Source organism: Heliangelus exortis, chromosome Z, assembly GCF_036169615.1.
Source record: "Heliangelus exortis chromosome Z, bHelExo1.hap1, whole genome shotgun sequence".
Classification (NCBI taxonomy): domain Eukaryota; kingdom Metazoa; phylum Chordata; class Aves; order Apodiformes; family Trochilidae; genus Heliangelus; species Heliangelus exortis.
Window position 1 is genome coordinate 47,069,960 of NC_092454.1, and position 13,361 is coordinate 47,083,320.

The following is a 13,361-nucleotide window of genomic DNA, read 5'->3' on the forward strand; positions in this document are numbered from 1 at the left end:
GCTATGTTAAAAAAATGAAAGACTAAAAGTCAAAGATTCACACTTACTGGATGAATTTCGATTCATTTGTGCCTGAAACAGGGGAAAAAAAAGTGAGGAATAAATTCTTTTACCAAGTGTCCAATAAAATGCCCAATAGTCCCAGGGTTCTTATTTCCACTCAAGTTTCTACGAGATCCTTTGCTTTCAATGTCAGGCCAAACATTCTGAGCTTGCAGAAGAACAGAACATGAGCAAGCACAGAGCAACCAGTGTACACCTGTCACACCAGTAAGAAGAGGGAGGAACACTGTAGAGCTGATAAAGGAAGAATTATTGATAAATCCCTTTACTGGCTGGGGCAGTAAAATTAAACAGCTTATATATCATATAATATATATGAAAAGGAGCATTCCTAAGGCTCTCCCAATAACTCTCCTCACTTGCTCCTAACTACACTTACTTGGTTTTAATCTAAAAATGTGAATTAAAAGCCATTCTGTACTTACAGGACTGTGTCTCTGCTTTCAAAATTTGGAGGGGGGGGGAAAGAGAAAAATAGTAATTATTACTTTAATATGTTATGCACAACATTTTACTTCAAATCAGAGCCATTCTTACTCTAATACTGTACTAGCATATTTTAATACTATTTGTAATATCATCTCATGGCACAAAAGATCATCCTGTGGATTGGCAGAATATATAAGTAAAGCTGCATTGTAAATGTTGCACGTATCCACATTATATATGATCTGTTTTAAAGGTTGGTGTATTATCAAATACTAATTAGTAAAGTCTGTTAAAACCGTGTTCTACTAACCCTAAAATGTATTAAAATGTCTTGTGGTGGCAAAAGCAGAAAGACAAGGACTGAGCTCTCCCAAGACTCAAACGAAACTTAATATCTGAAAAGGGAGAATTCCTTAATGTTGCACTGCAATAAAGTTTACGAAAGATGACACAGTAGACAAGAGAAAAAGAACCATTGGACTTGAACCTAGAATAAATTCTGAGCAATAACATATATGGTTACACTGAAGATTCTTTACCGCTTTTCTACACATAGAAAAAGACAAGGAAACAAAGAAAAAACTTACAGATACTGGTGGAGAAAGTGTGATATTCCCTATAGATACTTTTAATTCATCCAAGGAAGGCATGGTATACTGAGAGCTGTTATTTGGCTGGACAGGCTTTATTTCTACATGGAACCTCCTGGGTTCATCATCTTCAGAGTCTGAATCACTGGATGAATAGAAATGGTTCTCTTTGGTATGTTTATGTCAGTTAAGGTAGAAATACTTCACATTCATCTGCTTAACTGATTTAACAATTATGCACCACAAAATGCTCATGTTAATTGAACACCACAGATTAATTAATAAAACCACTTTATGCACTTACACCAACACTTCAAATGTATCTGCTGTCCAAAATTCACTATCCAGAGTTAAAATTGTTTTTCCATTCCATTCATGTTTACAAAAGTATTTTGTTCTGACAAGTAGTATGTCAGAACAGAACAACTGCAATACACATCACATAACAAAAATGCCATATTTGACACTATCAGGAACAATTAAAGCTTCTACAGTAGCAACACTTCTGCATGTTAGGTTTATGATTTCTAAGACAGCCAGGGAGCCTAACATTTGCATTAAAAATGCAAAAATCCTTTTAAATTAAGTGGAGAAAAGCCCTTTTAACTAGCATTGAAATGCTATAGTACCTACACCAAGCATTAACAGCAGAGGAAGCAGCAGCAGTGGCAGCCACTATTTATTTCTTGCCCCTTTTGCGGAGTGGCACTGAAAATTTTTCAAGAAAGGATGCCCAGTTACCCAGAAAGCTGCACAGTAAACTGAACAACATCAGCTGCTTCAAGCACTGATGTTAAAATTAGAATCATGACAACTCAGCCCCCCAAAATGAGCAAAATCCACAGAATTTAGCCTTAGTTCTTTATATGCACAGGAGATGCACTGAACAAATGCTCTGAAATGCTTATGCCAAGTCTTAAAAGATGTGTTTGTTTTGACAAGAATTTGAAAATATTCCTCTACTTAAACTTAAAAGTTTCATTCCACCTAGGAGGAACATACATATTCTATACCTCACTTCTGTTATTTTTACTTGGAAATATGCCAGCCATTTGAATTAAATCTCTTCAGACTATTCCCTGACAAAGATCAAAACCTGAATCCTAAAGGCATTGCAAATCCATTTGAGCTGAAAGAATCCTTTAGTTGTGGTGAGAAAATGTCAAATGTCTTCATCTTGCAGCCTATCTGTATCCTAAAATGGACAATATCTAGAAAAGAAAAAAGCAGTTTTTTATTTCATCAATCTTATCTCGAGAGTTTATCACTGAGTTTCACAATTGGTTTCCTATGAAACAGGCAGCTCTGGTAAAGTGCTTTTCCAACATTAAGGAATATTTTATATCAATTTTATAAACTGGAGATAAAACAAGCTGCTTTTATTGGTATAGGAATCTTAACTTGGGGCAACAGAGGTGTATTCTGCAAAGCTGATGAAAACAGAAAGGCTATGGTGATAGACTGGCTCACTTTAAAATACTGTTAACCTCTTAAAAGCTTTCACAGTTTAAGGTAATTGCAAAGTGTCAATTTACCTTTTATCTGCCTTGCATGGGGGCAGTATATATTCAGTGAATACATTTCCAAAAATGAGCAAGCCAACATACTAGGCTTGCTTAGATCTACTGCACACAGAGCTTCCCTCTGTTTCCAATGGGAGGAAAGAAAATGATAGAAGTATCTTCCTTGAAAGGATGAGCACAGAAAAATCATGAGCCTCCATAAAAAATTACTCACAACAAAAATCTCTTCTGCATATCAAAGCTATTATTATATAGACAACAAAAGCTAAAAGCACCCATTAAAACAGCATGTGGTGTAAAGACTTCATCAAGTAACAGAATTTGCAGAGAGCTGGGGCAGCAATGTTTTTTATAAAAGAGTGGGAGGGTACAGATATAGCCACTTTGCATGCTTAAAAATGTTTACAAACTTCACCTTACATCAGAGCTTTTTAAGGAAAAAGACCTGCATGGTCACCTGAAAGCTTGTGTTCAGGCTTTTGGGTTTTTTATTATTATTATTATTATTTTATTTTAACTGTCAGACAAAAATATAACCTCTCTAAAGTTTCCAAGATATCTGACCTAGTCTTTCACACTTGCACACACACAGAACCTATGACAGAAAAATTCTGAACATTTTGCATATACTAGGAACATGAGTACACAAGGTTGCAATTTGAATGCAACTTTGCATTGCATGACTGTTACTCATCTTCCTTTACTTAACTCTTCAGTTGATATTTCTACTCTCCAAAGAATTGTATTAACATTCCACAATTTGGCAAAGTAATAGTGAAAAGGATATCCTGTGTTGCTTCTGGCTTAATGCTGAATCCTTCATCATCTACATCAGGAATGTTCTAAAAACAACAAAAATTATGATATTAAGAGATAATTAAAAAATCATACTGTTTTAAATCATGCCAGTAGCAAATTAAAATTTTATTTCAACAGCTAATAAAAGTAATAATTATTATTATTCACAATTAATTATTACAGTTGTCTCAAGTTATGGTCTGTAGTTCAGAAGTAGCAGTACAAGGTAGCTCAGGAACAGAATGCAACAAAACAAGCTCCAAATTTCCTGTGGAAACTGGCAATTTTAAATGCACCTGCTTTTACTGGAATTCTATCAAAAAGCTCAGAAATGAAATGAGTATTAAATAAGTCCACAATCCTCTCAGCTCCAAATATTCTCCCAATTTTTACTACCGCTCTCCACTAAGTTACTGAAGGCTCTGATGCCACAGGAGCAAAACCTTTAGTAAGTACTAGTCAATACTTTAATATTTGAGTAAAAGTATTGCAGGTTACACAGGCTGCAGCTTCATCTTCCCCTGAAAAGTAAGCAAGCCTGCACTGTTGCTTTAGCAAAGAATACCCACATCAATTTAAAGGCATGGAAGAAAACTTAAATACACGTGGCTCAAAATCAGGTTCTGAAGTTTTCCTCTGCACACCTCCAGCACCATCCTGGATTTTCAGAACTAGGAAGCATCCAGGAAACTCAGAGTAGTTCAAATTTACAGTTCTTAACAGTCAATTAAATATAAATTGACGAGAATTTTGTTTCAAATGCTTAGCTCAGCACTCAGTTTCATAAAAGAGCTTTGGGGCAAAGAGAAAAAAGTCCCAATATTATAAACTTAATTATAAAAATGTGCAAAAACCCACTCATGTATATTACATACCTAAAGGGATAAACTTAGATACACTGACACTTTCTCCATTCAGAAAAGCCCACTCATGAGTTCATATGCATAATTGCTCTATGTGAACTGCTCAGATGCTTCAGTAAGTATATTTCAGAAGACCAACACCCAAATGCCTTAAAAATGTAGTTATTTCACCTGTTATAAATTACTTACTAAAATGACAAGATTCATATGAAAAAAATTATTTAGTCTGGTGTAACAATCATTTTATTTTACCAGAAAGTAGGTTCTGGGAGGTAGTTTGACTAACAGAGATATATAACATATATCCAAAGTATACCTTGCTGCTATAAGCCATGAGTCACAAAATGACTTACACTGGAGACTTCAAGTGGACTAGCAAGGAACCACTTGACTTCACCTAAAATTTGAAGCCAAATTTAAAGAGATATTCATTTTGATTAGCTTTTGAATTACAAAGGAATATAAACATAAAAAAAGTAGTTGTCCTTCTATTCCTCTTACAGATATTACAAATGAGATGTCTGATATTTTATTAAGGAATACTGTCCTCTGCACAGTTCTCTAGATCTAGCACTTCTGTGCTATACACAGTGAATTTAAACACAGATCAAACTTTGTGCTAAAAAAGCAAGAAATACAGTCCTGTATAGGAGATATAATACTATATCCAATTAAACACTATGTCACACTAAGGCCAAAAAATAATCTTTAAGTTCAAACCTTAAAATATGGAACACTGACATGCAGCTTCTTGAAATAAACGTAAAATCTAGTTTTCCTCTCTATTTGAGGATTAAAAAAAAAGGAAAAAAAAAAAAAACTGAACATAAGAAAAAGAGTAGGATCACACGGTCCAGTACCTTAGCTCTACTTGCTCAAATCAGAGTTCTTAGCTACGCTTGACCTCAGGATGACCTTGTTTATATACCAAAAAACACTAATGAAACTTGACATCAAAGTAAACAGAACAAAAAAATATTGCTATAGGGCAGGTACAATCCTACAATACTACAACTTCTGAATTATGAAATTATTTTAGTTGTCATACTAGGCAATTTTCGATACATCAGGATCATTCATGTTTAAGATGAACTGAAAAACAACCAAAATCTTTAAATTTACAGTATTTAGTTTTTCTTCCAGACGGGTCATTTTTGTAAAGGATATTATTGCTGGGCACACACAAGATGCAAATCTGGCTATTTCAATATAAAATTGTGAAGGAACTTATTTTGCAGAAGTTATTTTTACTGCATTATTGTCAATTTACTGAATGATATCCACCATAAAATAAATCCTTAGAGAGTAGTGAAATCTGAAAGTTCTTAGCCTATTAAATATCTCTATATATTTTAATGTTAATTATTTCTGATCTTATCTGAAAATATATTTGAATAATCTATTCCTCAGCAATGGCACTTTACCATGTAGCCAGTATTCATACAAAAAAATCAGTGTTAATATCTACATAACAGAGATGGATGTTTTATGGCTTAACTTCTGAAAACAGGAACTGGGGGATTTCTTGCTTTTTTTTTTCAGCAGGTCTACATCACTACATTTCTCTAACACTGTACAGAAAACTTAATTACTACATTTATTTTTTCCTATTTCTAAAATTTAAATATATGCAATTTAAAACATTTGATTCTACACAGTATATGGAAAATGAGAAATAATCCACTCTATATTTCTAGCTTTGCCGGTGACTTATATTGATCTTGTATCAATTTATGATCATTCTTAAAATGCCTTCTGCTTTCAATTAGATATTTGATTTATATTTTCATGTGAACCAACAAAAGAGTGGAAGATATAATTTAGGTACCTTTGTATCAACAAGGACCTCAAAATCTTTTTTACAAGTTAGGTAAGCATTATTTTCAACATTTTGAATGCTTGAAAAGTTGGATGGTTCTGCTTTCTGAAATAGGAGAATTTTATTTACTAAACTATATTTTTAACAGTAGTAGAGGACACAGCATTTTGAAAATAGATAACCACTCATGAATCTGATAGTAATGAAGGCATTGTATTTATTTGACTAATTTGTACTCTCTTCTCCACACTTCTGAAGTTGCAGATCTATATATTATGTCATAGGAGACAGTGCCTTTTTTAAAGGATCAGACACACAATAAAGACAACACTTGATTTGACTACCATGTTGATCAGAGGAAAACCCCACAACATTCATGTATACATGTTTCACTTTTGACTTTCAATGCAGAGATAGATTATCTCTGGGGGGAAAAAAAAAAAAAAAAAAAAAAAAAAAAGCTTGATGTAGCTGTGACTTAAACTCTATGGAAGTAAATAGAAAAGAGTACTTCCTTGGAAGAAGGTATCACTTTTTCAGAGGTTCTGTTAAGCAATTGAACATACAGTTATAAAACCATTGAGTTTTTCCTGTATTTAGAGATGTGATGCAACAGATTATTTATTAAGGTATTATACAGTTTTAAATATACATGTAGGGCTTATAACTTGGTCTTTGCAATAGTATGCTCTTTACATTATTATATTCTGGGGTTAATTTTTTTTAAGAAACAGATTAAAATGGTTTAATAAACAGCAAAGTAAAATTGCTTATACAAAAAACATGAGGACTAAGCAATCTACTACTACTGTGACTACTTTGTCTCAGTGTGTCATCCCACAGCAATGAAATAAGCCACAACATTATCATGTCAGTTTCTCTGGGCTATATATCAAGGTCCAAGAAGAACATATAGAACATCCTACAATCTAGCTGCTTCATTTGGCTCTTCCCCAGCAATGATGGCACCACTTACAGGTTGGTCATCCGTCAAGAAGCAAAGAACCTTCAGTACATTTCAGCTTCATTTCTGTCTTATTTTCTCTTTCCCTGGCATACCTACAGTGTTCCTGAGAGATCCTTCTTACATTTTCCTCAGACAATGCTTCAAGACACAGTGCAGCTGAACAGGTCACTGTTTCTTTTTCTAATGAGCTGTCTACCACTTTACTGAACTAGACTGACTTCCTGTAATCCAGATGAGAACCAAAGGGAACTCAAAGTAAGCAGCTGAAGCTCGTATAGTCTGGAACAAGAGAAAAGAGCCTCACCACTTTTGACAATATTTAGATGTAAATTTGACTCTGGTATATCCTTAGGTTAAAACAGAGGTATTACACACATAAGCCTTCTTTCCTCTGTGTGCCTATTAACCCAAAAGACATGAAGGAAGACTGTAGTCAGTTGCAAAATGAAGAAAAACAAATATTAAAAGTGCCCCCTGTCTTGTGCTGGGAATACAAAGCCTCTAACCGTATATCATTGGCAGGTATTGAAAATAAACATTACAAAATGTAAATAAAATAATTTTGTTTCACTGAATATGAGGTTATACTTGTGTTCCACTAATTACAATCCAATGGCTCCAAATTTGATTAGTTACCATCAGTAAAATTGGTGTATAATTCTATACAACCATAATTATGCTACAGTCCTGTGTAAAAGGTTAATGAAAAGTTTCAGATGCCTTGATGCATTTGTTTGCATTCCAGTTTCCTGTGAAAAAGTTTCAGCATTATGTTCTGTGCATCTGTGGTTCTTAATTACTTTTGAACTTACTCGACAAGTTTCAAATGGATTTGACAGACAGAACAGAGGACTCAAAGATAATTACATTACTACAATCTTCATGAAAATAGGCAGTCAAGTAGAAGAAGATCTGCAAGTATCCCAACCAAGGGAAGAGCAGCATTTCAAATTCAGATCTTACTGGACACAAGTGGAACTTTGCAAATGCTTTCCAAGAAGAAAAGTTTCTACTAGAGTTTGTATCTTCTGACAGACCATACCTAGAAACACCTCCAGCTCATGGGAAAAAATATAATTAGTTCTGCCTTTTGAAAAACTTTGTAGGTAATAAACAGAGACAGACTTCAGTTGCTTTCTCTTTTGAGTGTACACACACTTAACCCTCTACACTTTTCTTAGTTACCAAGGCTTAGCTCAATCAAAGTTACAAAACACAGGAATTTTAAATCTCATGACATACTCTAATCTGTATTTAAACAGAGACTGCTCATTTAAGTGGTCAACCTTATAAACAAATGCCAGCTCTCAGCTCTCAGCTGTTTTCATATTTATAAGCACGCAGAAATCTCTTATAGTAGTTACAAAAAAATTACTGAAAGGAATTAACCATTTATTCAAATGCATCACATTTCCCAATCTATATAAGCTAGTACATATAAAAAGGATGAGCACAAGTGATGCCATAGATAAATTTCAGAATTTCTACTTTGGTACAAAGGACCTTTTTTTCGGACAATGTTATTTTTTTGTTTTGTGGAAACAGAATACAAGTTTGAACACACTGAACTATACATTTTGCACTAGGGAGAAAGCCCTAGTGGTACTGACTACACACTGTGTTCAAAAATTCACAATATAGTGTAGAACTTGTACATAAAGTATTTAAGTCAATTGTCACTGGCTCCTTAACTTCAAAAAAATCTCAGTATTTTCACCTCAGTGCTTACAATTCTAGATAATTGTAGAGTTGTTTGTTATCTTGTACCTTCCTTTCACAAAATTAGAATTATTGAGAAATAAAAAAAAGCCAGATTTTTTTAAAAGGTCATGTTAATAATATAAAAGCCAGACAGACTTTCTGTGAGTGACCTAAAGAATAATTGAGACACCTTAAATAACTTGGATTTTCTCAGGGCTGGTCCTCTGTATTTTCTAGCACCCAAACAGAAATTATAGTTGGTATCAATTTGGGTGGTGTTTTTTTGTTTTGTATTACAGCCACTACAGACGGTTATAACTCTTTAGATCAAGACTGAAATATAAAACAAGGAAAACTTAAAAGTGAAAGACAAGAAAAATTAAAAATATTTGAAATGGGGCCTTCCAGAAGAAAACATCAACTTTAAAATGTAAAATCATTCCAGAATACTTGTTTGCTAGGGGTGAGATGAATCTCATCTATGCTATAATTTTTTGTGACAGTAACAGCTTCTGCTATTGAAGCATTCTAAAATTCAGAATAATACTGTTGCTTGTAAAAACAAGAAAAGAAGAAACGATAGATCAAATTTTATATTCCAAATGGGGAAATAAAAAATAGGCAATGCAACGAAAGTGGAAGTTTTGTTAGCCACTGTGAAGTTAGATCCTTTTTCTTAAGCAAATATAAGTTACATCTAGACAGATAAATTAACTTAGATGATCATATGGCATGCCTCATGTAGCCAGAAATAATGTCAGACAATTTGCAGCTTAATTTTTAAAAAAGATAAAAACCAAAATAAGCAAAAAAGACAATAAACATTGCAAGTAAAATCCAGTTGTGATTTACTTCCATACAGTTCAACCTGAAGTGTCAAAAGATATTATTTCTGTGAAAAAAATATATAATTATAATTATAGTGATAATTCTAAAGTTACTTTCCTTTACATGTACTGAAATTTGTTCTAAATCAAGATGACTTTGCACAGGATAAAATAACTATCTCAATGATGCTTAAATGACTGCTCTTACACATGCAGTTCTACTATGCAGCAAAAAATAAGTTTTCCTGATTTTGAGAATGATTCTACTAGATTTTGTAAACTAGAATTGGAAATATTAAATGCAAAGAAGAAAATCCACAAAATAGATGAACTTCAGAACTTAAATTGTTTAACACAACTGGCATCTAAATAAATGAACTGAAAAAGTAATCAGAAAAAAAGAAGAAAAGGCTTCATTAAGGAAGTAAAAACATATATACAAAAATTTAATTTGCACTTAACTGAATTTAACAGATTAAAAAAAAACATACATATACCATATATGTATATATAACATATATACACCAGTTTAATTTGCACTTAACTGAATTTAACAAATAAAATCATCAACTGTATCACAGATCAAACTGACAACAATGAAAAACAGGCCACTAATAAAGTGCATATAGAGAAAGTGCACTTAAAGCCATATTTTAAGAAGTGCATTCCTACACTTCTTTTGTGTCTATTGCCAGTGATACAGCAGAACTCCATTAATATTAGAAGGATTTATTGAAGGAGACAGTATTAAGCAGAACATGATGCTGCAAAACTGGGTCCACACCACACTGAATTTTTTCTGACTTATAATCTATTAGCCAAGCAATTCAAACTATTAATTTGAAAAATAAAGCAAATACTTGCAGGAAAATCACCTTCTTTAAAACATAAAGTTATTAGGAAATATATATCTATATAATATATGACACTGCATATATTGCTAAACATTATGCACTGAGCAAAATTAACACTTAAACTACATTATCAAAATACTAAATCGTGTATCATATCTATACAGTCCCTGCAATGCATGATTTAAGTTTCATCATATTGTAGTTCTTGACAATACTAGCATTTGCATTTGTTTTGAATAAAAGACTACTTACAACTGAGTCTGCATCTGGACATTCCCTATTAAAGAAATAGAGAAAATACAATTATAACACGCACAAATTATTTTATTTGTACAGTGTTGGTACATTTTTTAATGCTTTAAATTATTTTGAGACACTGAATTTGATTCTTTAACTAGCATTTTTGATTCTGTTAAAATTTTCACTGTAAGTAAACCATATTCAACTAAACAAGATTTAAATAAGCTTAAAGTTTATGCTCAAAACACCACAAAAGAAAAACTCCAAAAAAATAATGAAAAGCAAACTCACATCCTAGTGAGAAAAGAAAAATAAATATGTAACAAGACAAACAAACAAAAAAAAACCAACCAACCAACCAAGAAACAAAACACAAAAACCCCAAAATAAAAACCAAAACAAACAAAAAACCCACAGGAGTAATTATGCTGTATTCTGCATGAATATCCTTTGAATTATTGACTATGGACAGCAAGAAGTCACCAATCCAAATGAAATAGTCCACATGCAACTTCAAAATATTTTGAGCCATAACCAATTCCCAAATAAATTAAAACTATCTCTAGAGGAATTCAGAGCTTCTCTCTTTTGGAATTTCATTCTTTGTGTTTCTCAAGCACAATTGCAGTCATGCACTAGAGGATGCCAGAAAAAATAATAGAGTACACTCATAAGGAGAACTCTTTTTTTTTTTTTTTTTAAAAAGTCATCAGCAGAAAGGCAGTGATTGCAATGACATTATTCATCAGTGTTGTATTTTTCCACTGTGACTTTGATTTAAGCAGTAGTATTTAAAAAAGGATGACATTGAGTCTCTCTGATGTCTGCAAAAATCAGAGGCAATTACATTCACAGAGTGTAGGAGTGCTTGAGCAGGATACGAGTCCTCTCTAACTCTGCATCCTGACAAAACTGTAGGTTGCCAGTTTAACTGAACAACTGTATTTTTACATAATCAAAATGAACATCCTAAACATGGACTTAAAGGAAAGAAAGGGGGAGGTGGGGCGTGTCTGTTTGAGGAATTATACTTATTGCAATCTAAATCATCTTCTCTGAAAGGCTAAACAAGTTAAATGTAAAAACTAGTGTCTTTAAAAACATGTACAGAAAGTTGCTAGCATGGAAGCATTAATATGAAACTCCGTACAGTCTGTTAAGGAATTGACAGTGAGATGAAAGATTGTCTCCTCTGAAAGACTTCACACAAACTGAAACATTTGTGACCAGTTTCTAATTGACTTACATCTTATCTCCCTCTGCTGGCTAAACTGAACTCATACCAATAGAAAGCTATTCTAAAAGCTACTTTGCAGCTAAAACGAAGTATTAGACTTCCCTCAAAAGATGTAACAAATAGATTTTCCAACATGTGGTTTTGAAAAAGTGTCTGTACTCAAACAAGGCAGTTTGAAGGCCATACAAAAAAAAAAAAAAAAAAAAAAAAAAAAAAAAATCAAGAAATGTGAAAGATGTCAGGCAAACTATAATGAAAGTAATTCAGCCCACAATGAAGATTTTCAAAATTAGAGAGTGAATAGATCTCAGAAAATAATGTCAGACCAAGTATCATTTAGAGAACCACCAGCAGCACCTCCCAGAATCTGTTATCAAGATACAAAGGAAAACACAACAGTTAGCAAGTGCTTGTGAAGTAGAAAATGAGGACATTAGGTTTTAGATATTAAGTTTAGATGTGCTTTTACACAGCTAGATAGATGCATGATCTATAAGATTAAAGAAGTAGGTCACTCTTCTACTGTAAGGGAGCATTCTAGCAAATAGTCATTCTGTAAGGGAACTTAAGGACTGTGAATAAAAACTAAAACTAACACATCATGCAAAACAGTGTTCAGAAAAGCAAGTGAAATCCTTGAGGAACCTGTGCAGCAACATGTAACAGAATTCTATGTGTATGGTATTTCCTCTGTAAACCCACTACTGCACACAACATCCAGTTTACATTTTAACACTTTAAAAACTGTATTGATAAAATGAAAAGCCTACAAACCATGGAAGTTTTTCTAGATGTGGAAAGCCTGGGCTACACAAACTGAACAAGCTTACAGACAATTTAACAAGAGATTAAGAAAGGCCCTGTATGTGCAGAGAAGTTTCTGAAGATAGAGTTTTATAAAACACAGCCTGTAACAGGACCATCAGCTGAAGATGAAATCAGACAGAAGTTAGACTAACAACTAACTTTCTGATCTCAGAATCTATTCCATTTTTTTATTGCATGTAAATATAGAAACGAATAAAATAAACCAAATTTCAGTAAAGATTGTTGAAAGCAAAGCAAAATCTTTTCCCATTTCATAGCAGCTGAGTTGATTTGCATTTTCTCATGTCAAGACTATGCCATGAAAATCAGGTTTTTTCCTAGAAAGATACACTGGTATTATGTTTCAACATCAAGTGTCATAGGGAAAAAGCTTTTACAAAAGTATTCAGATATTAAAATGGATAAACATACAAAGGTAGAAAGTGTTTCACATAGTGTAGAAGCCAATTTTCAGTCCTCAGTACAAGAAAGTTTTCTTTCTGTTATAGGTCAAAGAATGGAGTAAGGACACAATGAGTCGTACACCTGGAAAGACTTAATTTGGATCTTCCAGGCCTTTACTAGCTCCAGAAAACTATTAAAACCCCCATGCCTTTGCTGGGGCCATATTAAATTTCATCAT

General features: G+C 33.1%; 1 protein-coding gene across 1 annotated transcript in view; it reads right to left on the reverse strand.

Annotated features, from left to right (window-relative positions):
- Positions 1 to 13,361, reverse strand: part of FCHO2 (FCH and mu domain containing endocytic adaptor 2) — a 94,189-nt gene that overhangs the window by 30,782 nt on the left and 50,046 nt on the right. The window contains exons 11-15 of the mRNA XM_071731121.1: positions 10,687 to 10,711; positions 3,393 to 3,447; positions 1,080 to 1,258; positions 489 to 503; positions 48 to 72 (exon numbers count right to left, since the gene is read on the reverse strand). Of these exons, the coding sequence (XP_071587222.1) occupies positions 48 to 72; positions 489 to 503; positions 1,080 to 1,258; positions 3,393 to 3,447; positions 10,687 to 10,711 (299 nt within the window). The remainder of the gene's footprint in view (positions 1 to 47; positions 73 to 488; positions 504 to 1,079; positions 1,259 to 3,392; positions 3,448 to 10,686; positions 10,712 to 13,361) is intronic.